The sequence below is a fragment of the Chanodichthys erythropterus genome, chromosome 3, assembly GCF_024489055.1.
Source record: "Chanodichthys erythropterus isolate Z2021 chromosome 3, ASM2448905v1, whole genome shotgun sequence".
NCBI lineage: Eukaryota > Metazoa > Chordata > Actinopteri > Cypriniformes > Xenocyprididae > Chanodichthys > Chanodichthys erythropterus.
Genome location: NC_090223.1, coordinates 45,792,991 through 45,815,738, shown reverse-complemented (window position 1 = coordinate 45,815,738; position 22,748 = coordinate 45,792,991). Strand labels below are relative to the sequence as shown.

Genomic DNA, 22,748 nt, shown 5'->3' with positions numbered 1-22,748 from the left:
ATATATTTTAAAATGTAATTTATTCCTGTGGTGGCAAACCTGAATTTTCAGCATCATTACTCCAGTCTTCAGTGTCACATGATCCTTCAGATATCATTCTAATATGGTGATTTGATGCTCAAGAAACATTTATTATTGTCATCAATGCTGAAATCAGTTGTGCTGCTTAATATTTATTTGTTAGAAGCATCTCATCTTTTTTTTCAATCTCATCTCATATTTTTGTTAAAGGACTTCTAGAAAAGTTACTTATAAGCTAATATTCAAAACGTCAAAAGGCATGCAAACTTGAGGCAAAAACACAAGAAATGCTTTTTTCCCATCATTTTTAAACTGTCACTGTAGGCATATACTGAAACAAAGATTGCCAAAGTAAACAGATTTTACTAATAGACCTACCTATCTAAAAAAAATAATACCATCTAATCTAATAGAATAGACCTACCAATCTAAAAAAAATACCATCTTTTTACAGTCATTTTTTAGGGGTGTAACGATGCGCTCAGGTCACGATACGATACGTATCTCGATACGGAGTTCACGATACGATACGTATCACGATATTTTGAACAAAATGAAACTGAAATTCAAACAAGATTTATAAAAAAAAACATTAACAAATTTCAATAATTGTCCTTGTTGTACACACAAGATCACATTTCAATAAAATAAATATAAAATTTTTATAAAAACCTTCTGTATTCAAATTAACAGTTGAATAGGGCTGTCTGTCACTAAAATTTTTTTTTAAATTTAACATGAACTTAGAATTATGAATAGGGGCCGTTCACATATCGCGTCTAAAAACGCGTGGAAGGCGTGGCCGCACCGCTTCTCCTTTCCAAAGCGCTTGTGCTCCCGTGGCGTCGGTCGTTGCTATGCAACCTTGAACTGGGCTCTCCAAGAGGATCAGAGGAACAAGAGGATGTTTCTGCAAAGGATAAATGATTTCTAGCCCTTGCATTAGTTTTACTACGAGATATAGGCCTATTGATGGAGATAAGATATAAAAACCACCATGTACAGCTATGATCAGCTGTTCGGCTGAGCTTTTGATGTTTTGTTACGGAAAGGCCATAACTGATCGGTTGATTCTTGTCACATGACCTGCGGTGCGCTTGCGGCATTCTGAGAAGTTGAGAATTGCATGCGCGTCGCGACCGCGTTGATCCCATTATGAGCGCGCCTGCCGAGCAGGTTAAATTTGAAAATAATAACTGACTTGCACGCGGAAAAGACGCAATATGTGAACGGCCCCACAGAACTTAAAGCAAAGCATCGCAAGCGTCTTTTGCTTTTCTGTGAGCACAGCTGTTGCTGTGCACTGCGGTGAAAGAAAGCCACGACTTTTCTCACGCGACCATGCAAGAGACTGACATGAGAAACGTTTAAACCTGCTTGCAAGATTCAATGTGTGCCCGAAACACTTACTGAACTAGAGAGCTGATTGAGACACACCATCTACGATAAATCGTTACACCCCTAATACTTATAGTAATTTAAAAATGTGGTAGCATTGGATCTGGACAGGAAGGATAACTCTGGGAGTTGGAAGGGGTGTGTCGCGATTCTGCCTTCTCAAATCGCGATACAGGTTCGTGGACCTGCGTATCGCGATTTCGATTTCATATCGCATATCGTTACAGCCCTATCATTTTTACATCTCCTTAAATTGGCTCCAAATCTCATGTGAAAATTGTCAATTTAGCCCCCCCTCTACAAAATAGTGGATTAATCAGTAAATATACATCTGTGACATTTAATATTTTGGCTTTTATCACTATTTAGATTTGTCTTTTGTACAGAAAAAAATATTAACAAAATCAAAAATTTGAGCGGGGAAATTTCAGAAATCATTTGATTTGACACGCAATGTGTTTTTTAAAAATATTGTTTTAAGGCATTATTTTTTTATATATCAGTTTCCTATTCATTTTAGTTACATTTTAGTAATTTTGTGTCATTTAGCTTTAACAAATGTTCATTTTAGTTTTAGACATTTTAGTGCTTCAACTAAAACATATTTCTGTTAGTTGCCAATGCAATGTTTCTAGCTTTCATTTACATTTGTAATTATATTTTATTTAATTTTTTTTATAATTAACAATTTTTTATTTTGTTTTAATTTTAGTTAACAATAACAACACTTGCTTCATAGCTTTTCATTGTAAGCATAATACTTTACAGTGCAGTGCCCGGTTGCATAAAGCACCTTAAGTTTTTCCCTTAAGTATGACACTTAAGGCGTGATTTCCCCTTAACTAAGGGAATGACTTAAGGGTGTTGCATATAATCTCTTAAACTGTTCTCTTAGGTAAGGGAAACCGTTAAGTGTTTAACGACAGCATCCCAGGTTTTGCCGTTAAAAAATTCTACTGTTGCCATGGACACGTTATTTGTTAATACGTATCGTGGTAAGTTTTCACAGAAAACAACATAATATGGATAAGGAAAACAAAAAAGAAAACCAAATATGAAAGAGACGAGAAACTCAAATTGATTGTTTACTCAAAATTGAGATTTCTGCCGTCATTCACTCACCCTGACACCCTCATGTCGTTCCAAACCCATAAGACTTTTCATCTTTGGACAACAAATAAAGATATTTTTAATATTCTCTCATCATTTATGTCCATTTATTGAAAGACATCCATATGATTACGGCTGTGTCGGAAGCTCAAATGTGCGCGCAAGAACCAATGAGGGTTGTTTTTGCGTGTGATGCACGCACGTTTGCGCTTCCGTTTACCATATAAGATATGTTATAAGATGTTATATTTCATCAATGTTTATGTGAATAAACCGCTAAAGTACAATTTGTCTATCATATAAAGCGGCCGATCGTGGCACGTTATACGACTTGGATTGAACCTGCTCACTCTGTGTAACACTTAAGGTGAAGTTTTACGAACCTTACGATATACTTAGGGAAATGAAGGTTAAGGGGCTTTATGCAACACTTACGCATTACTTAAGTGAAAAATATATACTTAAGGGAAATTCTTAAGGGTTTATGACGTTTCCCTAAAGAAACCCTTAAGTAACACTTAACGGTTATTTTCTGCAACACCCTTAAGTTTAAGGGAAACATAAGGGCGATCTTAAGGGAAAATTACACTTAAGGTGCTTTATGCAACCGGGCACAGGCATTCTTTCTTTGTTTTCACTGAGGGACAAGTTAAACTTTGTGAATTTCTGACTTTCTGTGGAAACTGGCAGTATGTCACAGATATAGATGTCTGTTTTGACAGAGCTTAAATTTCTTTTACTCAAAATATTCCTTCATAAAATACAATATTTCTGAAGTTTCTTTGATTTAGGTGCTAAATATAAATTACCCTTCAAATTATCATCCTGTTCTGCTTCTCTCCTGCGGTGCTGTGATGTTATTTTTAAATGGCCAGTGTAGTGGTTGATCAAGGAGAGCGCTTGGTTTAATCCAGAGGCATTTTTAAGAAGCTGAATTTATTAGTACACATTAATCATTTAAAGAAGTCTTACTATTAGAAGACAGTGATTTACAGCACACCTGCCCCTCATTGTACATCAGAGATGATGAACCAGTGAATAATAGTCCCAGGGAGAGTAGAATAGCTGCGCAGGTTTTACTTCCACATCATTATTGTGTAAAACCCTGCCGGTGACTTTATATCATCCCTAATCCAAGAACTTCAACTTCATACAGAGGAATCGGGGGGACCCGTCCACCCACAGTGGCTTTCTGCACTGTCGGCATCTCTCCACTCTGAAAAACATTAGTGCAAAGAAAGAGTAGATTTGGAGCTTATGCTCTGTCAGCATGAAGAATGACTGATCTGAGAAAGAGGAAATTTCGTCTGGAAGCTCAACGATGTGCAACTTAAGCAGTGACTTATAGCTGCCCTGGTCATCACAGTCTGTGAGAGTAGATTTAATTTGCCCTCTCCTTAATTCTGTTTATCCATGCTTCGCAAATGCTGTTATCTCTGTATATTATTTCATAGGCCATTTATTCCCTGCCCTTCTTTGATATGCCATTTCACATGGGCAGATATTAATGAGGAGTTGTTGATTTAGCCAGTAAGGGTTTGTCTTTTGGGGCCACTGCGCACTGCTTTTCCTCTTTAGAGATGAGTTTGCCTCCTAATGCATTTGGAGAGGTGATCAAGCATCATTAAAGCAGTGCTAAATGCTTTCAGACCTTACAGGCTGCTGAATGCGTTAAAAAGACTGTAGTAGTGCATTAAGGTGTATCTGCTAGGTTTTTTTTTTTTTTTTTTTTTAATATACATCCTCACATAAATTAAATGGGAGAAAATGCTTTCAAGTAAGACTATAGCATTACTATTTAAAAAGATTATTAAATAAAAAAATGAAGTTGTTTTTTTTTTGTTGTTTTTTTTAATGAAACCTGAGAGATTTGTGTCTCTCCATTGAATGTTCATTCCACCAAAACTTTAAAGCTTCAAAAAGTTCATAAAGGCATTGTAAAAGAAATCCATATGAATCGAGCAATTTAATCTAAGTATTCTGAAGAGACAGCTTTATATTGCTTTATATCAAGGTTGGGCAAACTCGGTCTTGGTGGGCCACTGTCGTCCTGCAGAGATTAGCTCCAACCCTGATAAAACTCACCTGCCTGTCAGGGGCGGACTGGCGCAAAAAAGTGGTCCTGGACTTTTTGGCACAATGCGGCTCATTACACCCAGTCTGCAACGCACCTCACCATGCTCAGAGCAATATTTTTTTACTAACATAAAAATATATAAGCTTTTTTTATTATTATTGAAATGCTTATCATTAACATTATTATTGACTGGCATACTTCTTTATAATTATAATATCTTTCCTGGCTGGTGCACATGGCAAATAGTAAATAATTTTGAAAAAATGTAAAATCTCTTTTCCATACAGAGAAGTTTAATATCACTAAAGTTCAATACCTACCATCCATATATAACAATGCTCTGGTATGGCAAATAAGACTTAGAATGTAGTGCAGAATGTGGAATGTTTTGTGGTGCCTTTCTATTTGTCCTTTCAGGAGCTTGACAACTGTCATTTTATGCAATAGAGGTCCAATTGTGGGAAAGAGTGTAAAAATTCTTATGTTTATGAAAAATGCAGCCTATTAGAATGACTTCTGAAGGATCGTGTGACTGAGGACTGGAGTAATGATGCTGAAAATGCAGCTTTGATCACAGAAATACATTACAGTTTACAATAAATTCATATAGAAAACAGCTATTTTAAATTGTATTAATATTTTATAATGTTGTTTTTTTTATTGTATTTTTGATCAAATAAATTCAGCCTTCCTCTTTTTAAAAACATTAAAGAAGTCTTATTTTAAACTTTTGATCGCCACTGTGTAAAATAATGCATGTGAACTAATTGGCAAATTATATTTTTATTTGAAACACTTTACTAACACAGGACATAGGCTACTTGAATATTAAAGTTGCTGGTTTTACCATGTTTTAGTGTAAGTTTGAGAATGATATTGAGTTTTATGAATAATTTTCAAATGATGCAATTACTGAATAAACAGATAGGCTACACAAATTATTCACTCTTATCTGATATGCTGAAAACTGCTACGTTATTGTTTCTTTGTGCATTGTGTGACGAATAATGTAAATGGCATTTAAATATGAAAAATTCATCTCTCAGTTTGCATCTCTGGAAATGAATGTCCGTCATTTAACAGTTTTTTGTTGTTGTTGTTGTTGTTTGTTATTATATAATGTCTTGTCATGTTCAGCTGCTAACCTTACCTCGTCTTGCATTCTTCAAGCATTAAAAAAGTGCCGCACTGCTCAGTTTCTGTGTACAGTAAATCCCGCCTCCTTCGATTTGATATCTCAAACATTTTGACATTGACGAGTGCTTTTAGACAGACTGAACATGCTAAACAGATTAGAGTTTTTGCCTCAAGTGGGCCGTGTCCACTTAAAATTTACTATAATCCATTCTTCATATATATTTACGTTGCAGTGGGCCGGCCCACATTGTCCAGTGGCCCACCAGGAAAACTCATGTTACTCCAGGGGCCGGTTGCACCAGCTGGACGTACACCCAGTCGTAAGACTAAGCTTAATGTAAAATGCGTTTTAAGTCCTGCGTAGAATTAATACCTGTTGCACCATCTGGGCATAACGCACATCTGAGACTAAATCTTACGCCTAGTCAAAGGTAGGTGTAAAGTGAGAAGCCTTGACTTGTTACCATGGTGAAAATAGAGATAAATAAAAACGTTGAGATGATGGCGTGTCTGTTATACAGGCTACACGATCAGCGGGCTTTCCGCTGTGAAAGAGTAATGAGAGATCGGACCACTCCACGAGATATATATGGAGACAGATCACTTATTGAAAGGTTTCATTTCAGCAGGTTGCATATACTTACTGAATAGCTCAATAATTTTTCTTTTTTCACAATCGGAGTAATTTATTTTTTCGGCTCAGCAGTCATTTTTCATCTGTTCGTTGGAGCCAATATATTCAAATTGATAACCATAGTAACGTGAACGGCGTCTCAACTAACAGTGCTTTAGAACATGCCAGTGTGTGTGTGCATTGTCTAAGCGTACCTGCGCCTAGTCATAGTTTTAGATGGTGCAACAGGTGTAAATTCTCATCAGAAAGCTGGATGTAACCAAGTCCAGCGTAGAGCTTAGACCCAACTTTTTTTACGTCCAGCTGGTGCCCCTGAGCTCTCTAATAATCCTGAAGACGTTGATTAGATTGTGCAGGTGTGGCCCTCCAGGACCAAGTTTGCTCATCCCTGCTTTATATGATGAACAGATTCAGTTTAGGCTTTCATTCACATTATTAACATTGATCAACCCACATACATAAGCTCATCAAATATGGTAAACTCAAAAGTGCTTGCTTGATGCGCAAGAGCCAGTGAAGTTCGTTATTGCATGTCAAGCGATGATTCCTATGGATTACTCTGTCTTCATGAACTTTTTGAAGCATTGAAAGTTTTGGTTGTGTGGAGAACAGAAAACTCTGGGGTTTCATTATGAAATATCTTCATTTGCATTTGTAAGATGGAAAGTCTTGTAGATTTTAAACAACATGAGTAAAAGATTGCAGAATTTTCATTTGGGAGTGTAGCGCTTGAGTTTGGTCTATGTGGTGATGTTGACTAATGGTTAAAGATCTGGGTTGATTACCAAAAGGCTGTAGGTTTGATCTTTTCATAGTGTTATCCATGAACTTTCTTTATTGCTCCAGGGTGGCTGTCTCTGTGCGCTATAAGTTGCTTTGGATTAATTTGTTGATTTACTTGGCATCCTGCAGGCCTCTGTATGTGACGGTGGTTTATCAAGGCAAGTACTCTCACTGCATGAGGATTGGTGTGGCCGTACCACTCAACAGCACTGTGTCCAGACTGAGAGAGGCCGTATCACGTGAGACCAAGATCCCACCAGACCAGGTGCAGTTTCCACAGGTTTTTTGCACAGTACCGACATGTTTTTTTGCATCGACTTCAGGTCTTGGTTTAAAGATCTTTACTGTTTCCCTGAATACAATATTGATTCTCCATTAATATAGAGCTGTGGGCACTGATGGAGGGTTACAGTAATTGCTGTTTGTGTGTTCGTCTTCCCATATAACGTCATCAACCAAAGCCGTTTCCTGTTTGTTTGCTTTGTATTACTGAGATGTTGAGTGTAAACCACTTCTGAACATCCGTCTCTCTTATGTCTGTGCAGTTTGTCCTGACTGAAATGTATTACGATGGTTTCCACCGGTCCTTTTGTGACGATGACGACGATCTTGATATCATTCAAGAAAGTGACTCAATCTTTGCTTTTGAAACTCCTGAGACTTTTAGATTAGAAAACATTCGCTCTAAAAGAGGTACTTTTTCCATGCATTGCACTTTGGTTAAAGCCCAAAGTATACGTCAGTTTTGACGCAAACACTCGAAGCAAGCGCAAATATAGGTGGTTAATGCATGCGTACTAGACATTTTCATCTTTATCCAGTGTTAGTCTGCACTATTTCTCTCCAGAAGTTATTACTGATGAAAATATCTTTGTACTTTTGTGTGTATCTCTTAGCCCCTTTTATACAAGCACTCATCAACGTTGTCGTTTATTGTTGTCGCATCTCCAAAAGTTTGTTGTTGTTTCGTCTCAGTTTTTTTTTCAGCTGTGATTAAACAGGCTGGGCCAGTGTTTTTTAACAGTCAAAAGTTAGTCTGATAGTTTGAACCAACTAAATGATGCAAAAAAAAATCACTGCATATGTGTTAGTTGAGCATACAGAGTATGTGCAGTTAGAAAAAATGGTCCATGCCGATGACAATATTTAAGTCACGCGCACTGTACGCATACCCGAGTGTATGCGTAAAAACAGAAGAATACTTTGGGCTTAAGAAAAACTAGATGTATAGTCATGTCAAATAATCCTAATCATAACCAATCAGCCTTTATTGAAACATAACTTATAATAAGCTAAACATAGTCCTTTGTCTTTGAAAACGTAAGAACTGACTTATCTTATATCTCTTCTGCTGGTTTTATCATGTTTTAAATGATGAAGTAACATTTTTAACAATTTCCAGGGAGCCTTCTTGCAAATTTGAATCAGAACAATTTAAAATACGGAGCAGAGAGCAGCCGAACACCGTCTTTCATGCAGGGTGCAATGAATCCAGCTTCACCCAACAAAAACACTGGATGTGAGAAAATGATTCTGCTGATCTGCAACAGAGCCTGCACTGGCCATCAAGGACGGAGGTAAAAGCAGCAACCGAAAACAGTCAGACACCCTGATTATTGCCTTTCTCTCATGAAGTTCCATACAGTTTACAAAAAAACCCTCACACAGTAAAGTATCACAAATCGAAGCAGTATTTTCCATTTGTTGCAGGTTCGGGCTTCCATTCGTACTGTATCTAGAACGTAGTGTGACATGGGATGTCTTACAGAAAGAAATTTTGGAGAAAATGCGTCACCTACTAAGGCCAGGGGTTTACATTCAGGTCAGTGATACTTCTTCTTGCTGTACTTCTACGGGTGTTTAAATACAGCTATTTATTTGTAGCAATTAATGTTAGTCTGGTGGGATCAGTACAAATAAATATGACTTTTTCTTTACAACTTGCACTAATAAAGTGGATTTGATTATTTTAGGTTGGACCTTTTAGTCTGCGTGTGGTCGGAGTGGTTGGAATCACATATCTGTTGCCACAAGAGGAGCAGCCACTATGTCACCCCACTGTGGAAAGGTTTGTTATGTATGACTACTGGGTTAAGAGCATGTTGTGTGGTCTTAAATTCCAGGTGTCCAACTGACTGGTTTGAAAGACATACATTGTTTCACCATCGGTGCACATAAACAGTTTAACCACGGGCTACATGTGCAGCGAGCAAATACTCAGTACTTTTATTACAGCGGCATTAACTACACAACCCTCCAAAGGCGTTACATTAGTCTAGATGTTTTAATGAGCATAGACGAAAGTTTATTATAATTGCTTTAGTGTGCAGGCAGGGTGATCATTAGATTTAACTAATGTAGTAAAACGACAATTAAAATGAAACAAGGCTTCTTCATTTTGGACACTGAAACATCTGTTATGTAGGATAAGATAGTTTGGCCAAAAATAAAAATTGTTTTCTGATTCTTTTCACTACTATTATAGTAATATCTGACTTGGGGATGTTTGGCTTGGACAGGCACTTCAGTGGCAAAGCTAGCGCTCATTGCTTCAGCATGTAATTACTGTCGTCAAAAACTCTAGCAGCTGTTTGGCCTATTTAACATGTTCTAAATATTTGTAACACATACATTATAGATATACATAACATCTTACAGATGGTAGAATTTAAAATAATCAAAATGCGTTTTGAAGAACAACAAATCTTCATGGGTTATGTAATCTGTGTCGCTATATCACTAATTTAATAAATAGTGTAAACATATTTTGTATTTTTACATTGTGTTTGTAGCAACAGAGAGAATTGTAGCAATTGAAACGGGGCAATTAACTAAATTTCTTTACAGGCAAGCTAAAATGGTGACACCCAACATTTGCTCAAAAATGTTAATTCTCAGTCTGAGAAAAAGAACTCATTTTGTGAGACATTTTCAACCTTTTTTTGTTTCTTGTCTCTAAATAATGTTGGTAAACATGTTTTTCCTCAATTTCAACTATGTAGAGCATATAAATCCTGTGGACCAGGAGGACCTCCTCATGTTAAGATTGTAGTGGAGTGGGACAAAGAGACCAAGGAATAGTAAGTAAAACTAAGCCATAATTAATACTAGTCTGTATTTTTTTTTTTTTTTTTTTTTTTATGTAGTGGACCCCCCAAGATATTTGGACAATTAAACCACACTTAAAATTAATGAATGTCATTGCATTAGATAAGGGTTTCCCAAACTAGGATTCGTCAACCCCGTGGAGGTTTGTGAGGGAGCTGCTTTTGAATGCCTTCGATTACGTGTACTCTGTGTATAGAGAGTGGCGGTACAGACTGCACGTTTAACAAGAAAATATATTTGTCAGTGATGCTCAGGATCTGTTGAGCGTCAGATCTCCCGCCATCGTCTCATCAGTGAAATATGACTCCTGCTGCACTGTGCTGCGACTCTGACGCTGTCAGTTTATTATTGTGGCATCCATTGTCCAACTGAACTGGTTTTTATTTCAATAAATAAGCTAAACAACAGTGAGGACGGTGTCACGCTGAGCAAGTAATGTAATCGGTGTATGGCCGAACACCATGTAACACGGGTCGCACCAACAACAGCAAGCCTGCATGTCATGTCATCATTAACCATCATCAGAGAACCATCAACATGCAAATGTGTTGTTAAATTACTGAAATATTATCTTAAAATCTCAAGAGGGCAAACATTTTAGGTCAAAGGAGTTCAGTTGACAGAAAAGTTTGGGAATCCCTGCATTAAATTAAAAAAAAAAATCTCAAAAGTAGTCGGTAAGGTTGCAACTTTAGGTTAGTTTATTTATTTATTTAATGCAATGTTCCTTCTATGGCCACTGTATGCTACCTGTTAGTAGTGTGAGATCAATTCCACAGGAAAATGTATGGTTATAATACCTCATCTATAAGAATATTCTGTGATGCTAGAAAAAAAGGATCATTTTAAATGTTTTTTGAAGTTTGATACTTCAGTGTCAAGAAGTGATACAAGTGTCAAGACTGTTTGGAAAAAATATCTTGCAGAGACAAAATAAATATGTTGAAGTCATAGGATAGCAGACATGCTTGACTGGTCTGGTTAAAGATTTGTATCCAGTGTATGTTCTGATTCCCGCAGTTTGTTTGGACACACTGAGGAAGAGTACATCCCTGATGCTGAGAGTGTGTATCTGCACAGAGAGCAGCACCATCAGCCGCAGGCCTGCACCCTCGCTCAGTGCTTCCAGCTCTACACCAAAGAGGAGCAGGTAAAAGTCCGGCTTAACGCACGCTCAAGTTTTACCCTCATAAAGGGATAATTTATGCAAAAGTAAAAAATTCTGTCATTGTGTACTCACCATCATGTCTTCCAAACTCATGCCTTTCTACTGTGGAACTCAAAAGGAGAAATGACCAAAGTACTCCATACAATAGTGTTTCCAAGGTCGGGCCAAAAGTGAGTGTTAGTGCGTGCCAGGACCAGGCGTGTTAAGGGAGGGTTTTAGGGTAGTACTGTGAGGCTACTGGCCAGACAGTAGAAATACAACTTGATTTTTGGCCTTGGTGCTTGAGATTTAAGGCTATTGGCCCTGCCCGGCACGTTGTTAGCCCTGGCTCACACTGGCCCGACAGGGACAAGCGACAAGGGGCCATGGCTGTCCAACAATATTTTCATTGAATAACTTTTAAGGGTGTGTTTGCACTTGTAGTTCGGTTCTCTTGGTTCTTTTGCTTTGGCCCAAAAAAGAAAATAATACATTTAGTCCTTGTTCACACTGTCATTTTTAGAGGTGCCATCGAACGTTTTTTTTTTACAAAATGTAATATAAGTCTAAGGTGTCTCCTGAATGTGTCTGTGAAGTTTCAGCTCAAAATACCCCATAGAGTTTTTTTAATTCATTTTTTTAACTGCCTATTTTGGGGCATCATTAACTATGCACCGATTCAGGGGCTACTGGCCCTTTAAATCTCATGCTCCCTGCCCATCGAGCTCGCGACTCTATAATACAGTGTATACAAAGTTCACACAGCTAATATAACCCTCAAATGGATCTTTACAAGATGTTTGTCATGTATGCTGCATGCATGCTTCGGGTCATGTGAGTATAGTATTTATTTGGGTGTTTATATTTGATTCTGAATGAGTTTGATAGAGCTCAGTGGCTAAAGCTAACATTACACACTGTTGGAGAGATTTATAAAGAATAAAAGAAAGTTGTGTTTATGAATTATGCAGACTGCAAGTGTTTAAAAATGAAAATAGCGACGGCTCTTGTCTCCGTGAATACAGTAAGAAATGATGGTAACTTTAACCAACAGTAGCCTACATTAGCAACATGCTAACGGAACATTTAGAAAGACAATTTACAAATATCACTAAAAATATCATGGATCATATCAGTTATTATTGCTCCATCTGCCATTTTTCACTGTTGTTCTTGCTTGCTTACCTAGTCTGATGATTCAGCTGTGCACAGATCCAGACGTTAATACTGGCTGCCCTTGTCTAATGCCTTTCATAATGTTGGGAACATGTGCTAGCATATGCAAATATTAGGGGCGTACATATTAATGATCCCGACTGTTACGTAACAGTCAGTATTATATTGAGATTCGCCTGTTCTTCAGAGGTCGGGCCAGTGCGAGCCAGGGTTTAACAAGCCGGGCTGGACTAATAGCCCAAAACTGCGCTGCTTTTCCACCGTCAGGCTAGAGGCTCCGCAGCGCTTCACTAAAACCTGCCCATAATACGCTTATCTGGAACAACGTCACACAAACTCATTATTTCACCAACAAATGGAAGTTTTATCAGAAAATTAATCAGAAAGGAATCACTGGAAACTAGTGAGATCACAAAATGAACATGATAAAAGCAGCCATTTGTTGGCATGTTTGTAGTTTTCTTAAGGATTTAAAATCTAAGCATTGATGTTTTACCAGTTTTACAATAATAAGTGATCATAATTTTTTAATTTGTCAAGATTGCACATTAGCCACACAGAAATATAGTGGTGTTTACGTTTTCACAAAAGAAGAGGACTCGTGTTCAGTCACTTCTGTTTCTGTTTATTTGTAGTCACAGGACAGTATGTTTACATCACCTATAGAAAGAATGATCATTTCTACCAATTTTCCACCAAAAATACGACTTGCACAGATTTAGTGCACTCTCCAGTGACAGTCCCAATAGAGTTACATTTTCAGTCAGAGAAACAGAGGAAGCTCCCAAAAAAAATGGAGTTGCTTTATTTTATGACACATGCAGAGCTAAATATAGATATCAGACAGTCCAGTATAAAGAGATGAGACCTACTGACAGATAAAATAAATACACGATTGTGATAGCCTATATAATTTGTCTGATTTCTTCAAGCCGTCATATTTACCATGTTTATTATGGTTTATGGTTAGTGCCCATAGTCTTTTGCATCGCATATAAATATTTTTGCCTTATATGGTGATCAGAATCAACATTGGATCACAAACAGAAGTTATTTCAAACACTCAGTGCTGTCTGAAAGTGAGTTTTGAGCTAAAATGGTTTTAAAAGTCTTTAAGGCTGATGTTTGCTGGTATATGAAACCATCTGCGGTGCTGCCATCTCCAGACTCCAAACTCCGCCTTTGTTCGTAACCACTACTCAAGCCCGAGCTGGCCTGCTTTGGACCAAGGCATTCAGTGGGTCAAAAAACCCTGCCTGTTGGCCCTGAGGAAGCTCCATTGAGGCTCAATCATGCCCTGGAAGTGACAGTGGAATTGCGACTGGCCCTGACCTGCACTAGCACACCCTTTAGGCCCGACAGTGAAAATTCAGCTATTATATGTGCGTACATAGGATGGTGAGAACTCGTGAAGGGCTTATAAAATGTGTAAAGTAGTCAAAACAGTGCCAGGAGTTCCTCCGTTGCACACCAAATGAAGATCTGCAGCAAGGAGAGTTCTGATGTTTGGTGCGCACCAAGGTTTTGATGGCAGCATTCACACTTATTCAAATGAACCACACTAACAGACCAAATGAGTTCATTTTAATTGAACCAAACTTGCCAAGTGTGAACACACACCCTGAGTTTCTGTCTGTTCTTTAACAAGAGGCAGTTAATGATGTTTTCATATCATTGTTGGAGCTTGACAGCCCCCATCAACTTTCCTCAAATGGAAAATAGCAGCTCAGACATTCTGCTAAAACTCTTCTTTTGTGTTCTTGGAAGAAAGAAAGTGGCATGGGTTTTGATGGATATGAGGGAGAGTAAATGATGACAGAACTTTGCTTGTTGGGTGAACTATCTCTTTAAAATAGTTATCATACCTCTTTATTTTCCACTTCTCTAGAGCTTCCTTTGTGGACACACATGTTATGGTTTCTCTATTTCTGCTGTCAGTGCTGTTTTAAAATTGCTAGTTTTTTGGGTCCACAGAACATATAAATATACACTGTGGTTAGCTAGAGCTGGCCTCGGGCAGTTAAGGAAGGGATAGGAACTGGCTGTGCTTTAAGAAAAATGAAGAAACAGCCAGATTCGTAAAATGTAAAACCTCTCTGACTGATTTTGTTTGTCTTCTTCCTGTATGCCTTCCAGTTGGCCCCAGATGATGCCTGGCGCTGCCCCCATTGCAGGCAGCTCCAACAGGGTCGGATCAAACTCAGCCTGTGGACCCTGCCTGATGTTCTCATACTGCACCTCAAGAGGTTTAGACAGGTGCTGTACTAATCAAATCACATCACCTACGCAAATGGTGCTTTATCAGTGCAAATGTGTGGTAGAGTGGCCTGTTGTAAAAGTTTGACTAGTAACTTAAAGGTTCGAACCCCACAAGGGTGTGATCCATTGGTGATCATGAATATCTACCAGGAGAGAGCTGTGTTAACATTCCTATTCAATATCTTTGGATAAAGGTGTGTGCTAAATGACTGCCTGCTTACTAATATGTGGGCTTTGTTTCTTCAAGGAAGGGGATAGGAGGGTTAAGATGCAAAACATGGTGAGATTTCCTTTGATTGGCATGGATATGGCACCCCACGTGGTGAAGAGAAGCCAGAGCAGCTGGAGCTTACCCTCCCACTGGTCACCATGGAGACGACCTTACGGACTTGGCCGAAACCCAGACGATTACCTTTATGACCTATATGCTGTGTGTAACCATCATGGAAACATGCATGGGGGGCATTACACAGGTAACGCCTTAGAGTACTAGGAACTTCTATGCTAGCATTTACTTCAAAATAGTGTTGTATTACATTCTTGATTGGTGGATTTGATATTTCATTCCCTGTTTTTTACTCTTAACAGCATATTGTAAGAACTCCATTGATGGGCAGTGGTATTGCTTTGATGACAGTGAGGTTCAGCCTATAGCTGATGAGGATGTCTGTCAGCAGACTGCATACATTCTGTTCTATCAAAGGAGGACAACTATTCCCTCTTGGTCAGCAAACAGCTCTGTTGCAGGTGACTCCTGTTCCTTGTTGAGTTTTGGGTTGACACAGTTTGCTGATTCATTTGTCTTCATTTAGAAGGCTTGTGAAGGTGCTGGAATGTGAACCAAGTGACCCTCTTTTTCCAGCCCAGTGAAACTTCTTCATATTAGTATGACACTCTTTGATGAGCCTTTAGTAGAGATTCTGTCCCGGAGAATTAAAAATTAAAGGTATTAAAAGAGTTTGATGTACTGTCTAGACATATATCTTGCATTGAAGGGCCTCCAGCTCATTTATGGAGATGAAGTTGCAAAAATGGGTCATTCAAAATCATCATAATATTGAAATTGGAGCCATGAACACATTACAGAATTCACATTACGTAATTCACCCAAAAAATTAAAATTCTATCATAGTTTTCTCAGTTTTATTTCCACTTTGTGGAACCCTAAAAATTAAATTATTATACGTTGTATGACTTACTTTTATGGTGCTTTTTTTTATTTTTATTTTTTAAAACGGCACTGTTGTTAAATGCAAGTTAACAGTTATACACAAACCCCGCCCTGCAGCCAATCATAAAGATTTTACTGATCACGTCAATCACAGTCCTAATTGCCTACGTTATGTTAAAACAAATACTAACCCCTAATTTAACCCCTTAACTGGTTTGGGGAAAAACACACATTGTTACATGCATTCTTAAATACCTCTGATTGGCCACTGTGTTCACACACTCAACATATGTCTCTGATTGGCCATTGTGTTCACACGCTCAACAGATATGTCTGTGATTAGCTACAATGATCAACACTTCAGAGACATATTGTAAATCGCCATCTTTGACGCTCTAAACAACGGGCTTGCACAGATACACACAGGCGTGTTTGAAAGTAGGCATCTATCAGCGGATCCCTAATACATCCATTGATAGATAGATCCTCTGATAGATGCCTGCTTTCAAATGCTTCCATGTGTATCTGTGTAAGCGCTCATTACAAAGCTTTTGAAATGTTGATTACTGTAGCCAATCAGAGACATATACAGTATATTGAGCGCATGAACACAATGGCCAATCGGAGGTATTTAAGAATCCGTTCAACAGTTCTCAAAATGCTAGAGGGAAATGCTGGTATCATGACATTTTTAAAATTTCATCAGGGTTGTTAATAGTGTTGTCAAAAGTATCGACTTCAGTACCAGGTCAGTACTTTTGACAACACTATTAACAACCCTGATGATCAACAGTGGTTATTCAATTGGTTGGCCAATTACACCATATGAAAAGTACAGTATCAAAACAGCCCATTTAATTCTAAGGGTCAGAGAGTGAGTGGAGTCAAGAATTTTTGAATAACATGTTTTTCGGAGGACAAATACAATTTTACAACAGTGCAAAACATGGCCCTGTAAATGAAGATCCTTGTTTTTGGATTTGTGCAACTGTCTCAGGCTCCACCAGCTCATCTTTATGCGAACACTGGGTTAACCGGCTTCCAGGCAGCAGGCCGCCCAGTCTGGCCTCGGGAGCCTCCTCAAGACGCACATCCCTGATCTCTTTGGCAGAGTCAGTGGAGTTCCCCGGTGATCGAAGTGAAGACGATGGTGAGGAACATTGTTATGCCTCTTAACATGAATGTTTATCTTTCCGGTGTCTTTAATAAATATTTAGAAGCCAAGGTACTTATTTGGCCCTCATCTTCCTTGTGTCCTCTTATTCTGTGTATTGTGCCAGTGTTTTACTCTTGCCTTTCTTTATTATGTCTTCTCTCTCTTGTAGCTTTAGCGCTTACTAACACAGGATCTCCCGCCTTGCTCAGTTAAGACAAAACTGCATGCCAATGCTCTTTTCATTCAGTCTGGTATCAGCACATTAGTTTAAATCTCTCTGTCCTTTTTGTTAAGGAGGATTTTCAACGCGGCCCTTCGTGAGAAGCATTCAGCGGCAGAGCTTGTCATCTAGATCATCGGTTACCAGCCCTCTGGCTTTCAGTGAAAATGGGATGAAACCTTCCTGGTCTCTGTCAACAAAACTACAAATGAGATCCAACTCGCCCTCACGATTTTCTTTGGACTCACGTTCCTCCCCTCCTTTAGAGAGGATAGGAGAAGCTTGTGACGACAAAGTATCCACATCCTGCTTCGGAGGCTACAGCAGACATGACCGTCAGCCCAGCAGTAAGGCCCCGCTGGCCATGATGGAGGGTAATGGTAGTGATGACAGCAGTGGGAAAAGGATCCTAGACGATGCCTATTGTAGAGCTCCAACACAGGCCGACAGGAAGAGCTCTAAAGGTGAGCCCATTGACAATAACAACCAGATTAATGCTGTGGACCAGAATACTCTCGGAGTGCTCTCCAAAGAGCAGAAGCATAAGAGCTCAGAGAAGAAAGCAGAAGGGTCCACCAGCAAGAAGAGCTCCACCAAGACCAAGGGAGACCAAGAAAAGCCCTCCAAGAAGCGGCAGAGCACCTCTTCTGTAACGAAATCTCCATCCTCCCAAGTGTCTTCCAGCCCTCAAGCAAAGGGCACCAAAGCGACCAATCTAAAAGAGAAGAGTGATTCTCCCAAGAGTACAAAGGGTACACCTTCAGGAACGCCCTCCAGAAGGACAGAGTCCTTGAAGGCACAGGAATCTCCAGTGTCAGGAGGCACAAAGGGGAAGCCATCCCTTGCTTCCACACCCCAATCCTCTGCCTCTCCATCGCCCACATCCAAGAAGAGCTCCTCGGTGGCTGAGAGAAACTCTGGCAAGAAGAAGTTGGTGGAGAGAGGCTCCAGCAAGGACTTGGCCCACACCAGTCCCCTTGCAGACAAGTCAAGAGTCAGTGGCACCCCACGGCCATCCCAACCTAGAACTGCCGAGGGAACCCGGCCCGAGAGGAAGGCGGTGAGGAGCTCCAGCAGTAGCTCCTCAGTCACCAGCCTGCGCTCCCCAAGCGTCTCTTCGAGAGACCTCCGCCGCAGCAGCAAATCCGAGGATAAGGGACTCTCGTTTTTCAAGAGCGCACTTCGGCAGAAAGAGACTCGACGGTCTGCCGATCTGGGCAAGACCACGATTCTCGCCAAGAAGGCTGTCGAGAGGTCTGCCAAGTCCTGCAGCCAGAACAAACTCAATGCTGACGAGGGCGAAGGCTCGGGAAACTCTTCCCAGCAGGTCTCTCCGGAGCCACGCTCCAGCAAGGCTGCCACTGATGAGAAAGAGTCCTCGAAGACCTCCACTCCTAACAAGCGCTCTCTCTTACCAGTAGGCAAGTCCAAGTCTTCCAATTCTGAGACTAATCTCCAGTCTCCCATCAATGGGAAGAGGCCACTTGAAAAGATGGCATCCTCTAGAAAGCTTTCTTCCAGCATGCAATCCTCTGCACGGCCAACACAGACGCCTCAATGAAATTTTAATAGCCGTTCCATTATTTTCTGTAATGCAGCTATTTTTTGATGTGCCTATGAAGAATATAAAGTATATAGTATATACCTGTATTTTACTTTTTCTCAAAGAAAATATGTAAATTATCAGAAAGCGCCTTTCTATCCTGCCATGGAACCAAGTCGTTGCCTCTGGCAGGGTACGGTATATGAATCTACTACTGTTCATGACTCTGAATAGGAATGTTTTAACTTAGCACTTTGTACATATTTTTTCTCCCTCAAATAATGCTTAGATGTAATGGATAATATGTACAATACTTTTTAACTTGGTACCTTTTTTTTTTTTTTGGTCTTTAGACAAGTCACTTATGATGAAATTAGATTCTTGCGATATTCCTTGGAGTACTGTACCAATTCACTCCACATCTACACTTGGTGCTATTTACAGTCCAGTGTTCCCCTGGCACTGATACAGTATGAGATCAAGAAGAGTTACATCATGAAGCCTGGCCGAATTTGAAGCTGTAGACTATGGGGTTCAGCAGTGAATGATCTCATTGGTACCTCTCAAAGGCTGCTCTCCTACCCCAACTCTTTCCTTTTGTACTCGAGAGCAGTTACAAGTGTTCAAGTAGCATTACTGCCCTAAGAAATGTGCCGATAGCTGAATTGTTGCTGTATGAATGTGATCTTTCGATTTGGTAAATTAGTGGAGGACAATCTTTAAACTCAATCTATTCAGTTTATGCCAGAAAAATGCTGTGTGATCTCCTTATCTGGATATTAATGGAGGCCGTGTAAGCCCTGCATGAAATTGTTTTGTATATCTTTGTTTTTATAATGAAATTTTGAAAGCCACATAATCATACTTGAACCATTTCATGCCCGCCAAATCCAATGCCAACATATATGAGCAGTTTTCATTTGGCTTGAGTGTGCTGGAGTTGAACCCTTGTGCAACGGTTTTTATCTCCATATTTATCTGTGGACAACCAGTGCAATAGTTTTCAACACTTTGTAGAACAGATATTGACATTCTCTATTTGGGAATGTTGCTGTTTTAGAGGAAAATGATTTTAAAGATAAATACTGTGCATATGCAATAGTAATGAAAAAACATTTAATCAATGTTAAATCAAAATATTTTTCAGGATTGTAAAGCCTCACCATGATGGGGTTTCATTTTTAATTTTTTTTTTTTTTTCTTTTTTTTTTTGTGCCAAGAGTTTGAGATTTAATACCCAGTCAAAATGGCTCTGCAGAAACAACTTTATTTTACATACTTGTCAACACCATAGAGTTCACCTAAATATATTTCCATCTCGAGTAAGCTCAGACAAGTTCATTTGGACTAATTCAAAATGTTATATATGACAGGAGAAATGTAAGGTTAAACAAGTCATTATTGTTACATTTGCATAATGGTGTCATTACGTCGGCCGCTGTTCAGCTTGCTGCCCTGTAATTAAAACATTAATCCAAGTGGTGCTGACTCCACTGTTGAACCGTTCTCATTTTCATGCTGCTTTTTGGTCTCAGAAACCCTTCCCTTTTAGCACACTATATCTTAAAATAGATACTTTAGCAATGAACCTAATGTGTAGCACGCTTTCCACGCTTTTTTTTTTTTTTTTTTTTTTTTTTGCAACAGGCTCATATTGTGTGTGCACTGAAAAAGTATTTGTACAAAGCAGTATTGCATGATTACATTGACGCATGCACTTAACTATGCAAGTGACTGTTGCTAAACAAAACAAGTCTGGTTATCAATGTGCTTTTTTAAAAAATGAAAACGGCATGAAATTTTCTTTTTAATGCTTTTTTGCACACTTGTAAATTTTGATTTCTTAAATATTGCAATATGAGAGCATAAATTATTAGCTTTAACTATATGTATTCAAAAATTTGCAATTGGCATTGCATTTTCATGCTATTTTTTTTTTTCCTTTTATACACTATCTTTTTTATTATTATTGTTGTTTTAATTCATAAGCTGTTCTTTAGGGGATGACCTCCCTGTTTCCATGTGATGAATTTAGTTTTTTAAATATTTTTCTAGTCAGACCTATTTTGATTTTTCACATTTCGCTGGCGTGATGTGTTCTGGTCATGCTTTCACATGTAGTTTGTAGGGAGTGTCGTATCTTATATTGACCTTTATCATCAGCATTCATTCAGTGCACACAATTCCCGCATCGCTTGAAATGCTGATACACTAAACACTACGTTCATTTTGTCTTTCATGTCATTCCATGTCTTGAGTTGTGAATTTCTTGGACCATGAATTCAGAGAAGTGCTATTACCCTCTCTAAGTCTTGTTGCATATGGGATATTTTCAGTGGCTGAAGTGCTAATATGACATGGTCTTATCAAGCGTTTGGATAGGACGGATGACTTTATCGTTATAATGAAGCTGTATCAGTCTTATGATGTATGCGTGCTCTTGGTTTACACACTGGAATGATTTCTCTTGGCCCAGAGCAGTTTTCATGTATTATTCACGAACTGGGACCCGCTTTGTTGGGCTTATAACTTGGGCTGTCATTTTATTATACAAACGTCAGTCTTAAGTCAACCAAAAGAGGAAAATAATAATAAACCATGTAAATGTTTGGTTGCATGAGACTGTGTCAAATGCTTTTTGTTAATTTATTTGTATGTTTTATGTGTATGCACTTTTATTTTTCATGTTTTTTTTTTTTATTATTATTATTTTAAAGAATGCATTTCTTTGAGGAATCATTTGTATTCATAACATTGTCTCCCCCAATGTAAGTTGGCGGTTGAATTATGATTAAAAAATAAAAAATAGACCTGTATTAGAGGTCTAACCTCAAATTTGTACTCGAAATGGTTATTTTGAATCATTTTATTTGCTCAGCTTTGATATTTTCTTTGCATCATGCACTGTAATATCCAATGTTGACCACAAGATGGAGCTTGCCACCTTCCTTTTAAAAATATGCTGTGACAGGAGATTTCCTTTTAGGAGTAAAACAGGCCATTTTTTGGAAACCGTCCCTTTATTTTCTCAGCACTACTGAAAATTGGCGACTAACCCAGCGATGTATGTAGGCTGTTTATAAAGCGATTATAGTTAAAGCGAAATTAACCAAATGAATCATTCTGGGTGAGAGATAAATGTAAACAGTTAAGTGAATGTAAACGGGTGGGTTAAAATAAAGCCTTGCAGTTCTCATGTGCTAAATGTGTCTTTAAATTAAATTAGTGCATCAGCTCCAATGTATTATTTTTTTTCAAAAGGCAGGTGCATGTTTACATTTAATCTCGCATTCTGAGAAAAGACAGTGTTCTTTGTGTTTGCTTTAATAGCAGTCCAAATGCTTTTGCACTGCAGAAAAATACAGCTATTATTTCATTTGAGGCTTCACTTCAACCCCAGCAAACGTTTCTGAGGGCTTATCCCTCCCTCAGCATCCCTAACCTCCAGGGACAACTACAATATTTATTGTTTGCTTTTAGCTGAACTTCACTCCGTTTTCTCGTTGCTCAGCAGAGGTGAAAAAGCTGTCTCTAAACAAACTGCATGGGTAAGGTGTTCAAAAGCACCGGCAGACCTAATACATTACAGTTTGCTGCATTTCAGACGCCCTCCTCTCTATTCTCGCCTTTTCTGTTTGCCTTTTTTAAAAACCGCATCGCCTCTCTCCATATTACAGATTTTGACAACCATTTGTGTTCGTGAACAGCCCAGTTCTTCTGAGTGTTATCATTAGCAGCTATTTTTGAGGTCTGGCAAGTGCTCTGGGTGTTTGCAAGTGCAAATGCAATGCTGAATATTTAACATCTG

The 22,748-nt window shown here is 38.7% G+C and overlaps 1 protein-coding gene across 2 annotated transcripts in view; it reads left to right on the top strand.

Moving 5' to 3' along the window:
* usp31 (ubiquitin specific peptidase 31) overlaps positions 1 to 21,876 on the top strand; it is a 34,016-nt gene extending 12,140 nt beyond the window's left edge. Inside the window, exons 5-16 of one of the 2 annotated variants that reach the window (XM_067382492.1) lie at positions 7,290 to 7,425; positions 7,706 to 7,853; positions 8,563 to 8,737; positions 8,871 to 8,982; positions 9,134 to 9,228; positions 10,163 to 10,240; positions 11,289 to 11,418; positions 14,728 to 14,847; positions 15,098 to 15,323; positions 15,439 to 15,597; positions 17,019 to 17,171; positions 17,475 to 21,876. In XM_067382492.1, the coding sequence (XP_067238593.1) occupies positions 7,290 to 7,425; positions 7,706 to 7,853; positions 8,563 to 8,737; positions 8,871 to 8,982; positions 9,134 to 9,228; positions 10,163 to 10,240; positions 11,289 to 11,418; positions 14,728 to 14,847; positions 15,098 to 15,323; positions 15,439 to 15,597; positions 17,019 to 17,171; positions 17,475 to 18,958 (3,016 nt within the window). In that variant the 3' untranslated portion in view covers positions 18,959 to 21,876. Of the gene's footprint in view, positions 1 to 7,289; positions 7,426 to 7,705; positions 7,854 to 8,562; positions 8,738 to 8,870; positions 8,983 to 9,133; positions 9,229 to 10,162; positions 10,241 to 11,288; positions 11,419 to 14,727; positions 14,848 to 15,097; positions 15,324 to 15,438; positions 15,598 to 17,018; positions 17,172 to 17,471 lie in introns of both variants that reach the window. The other variant, XM_067382491.1, reaches the window with a different exon arrangement.
* The last annotated feature ends 872 nt before the right edge of the window (positions 21,877 to 22,748 follow it).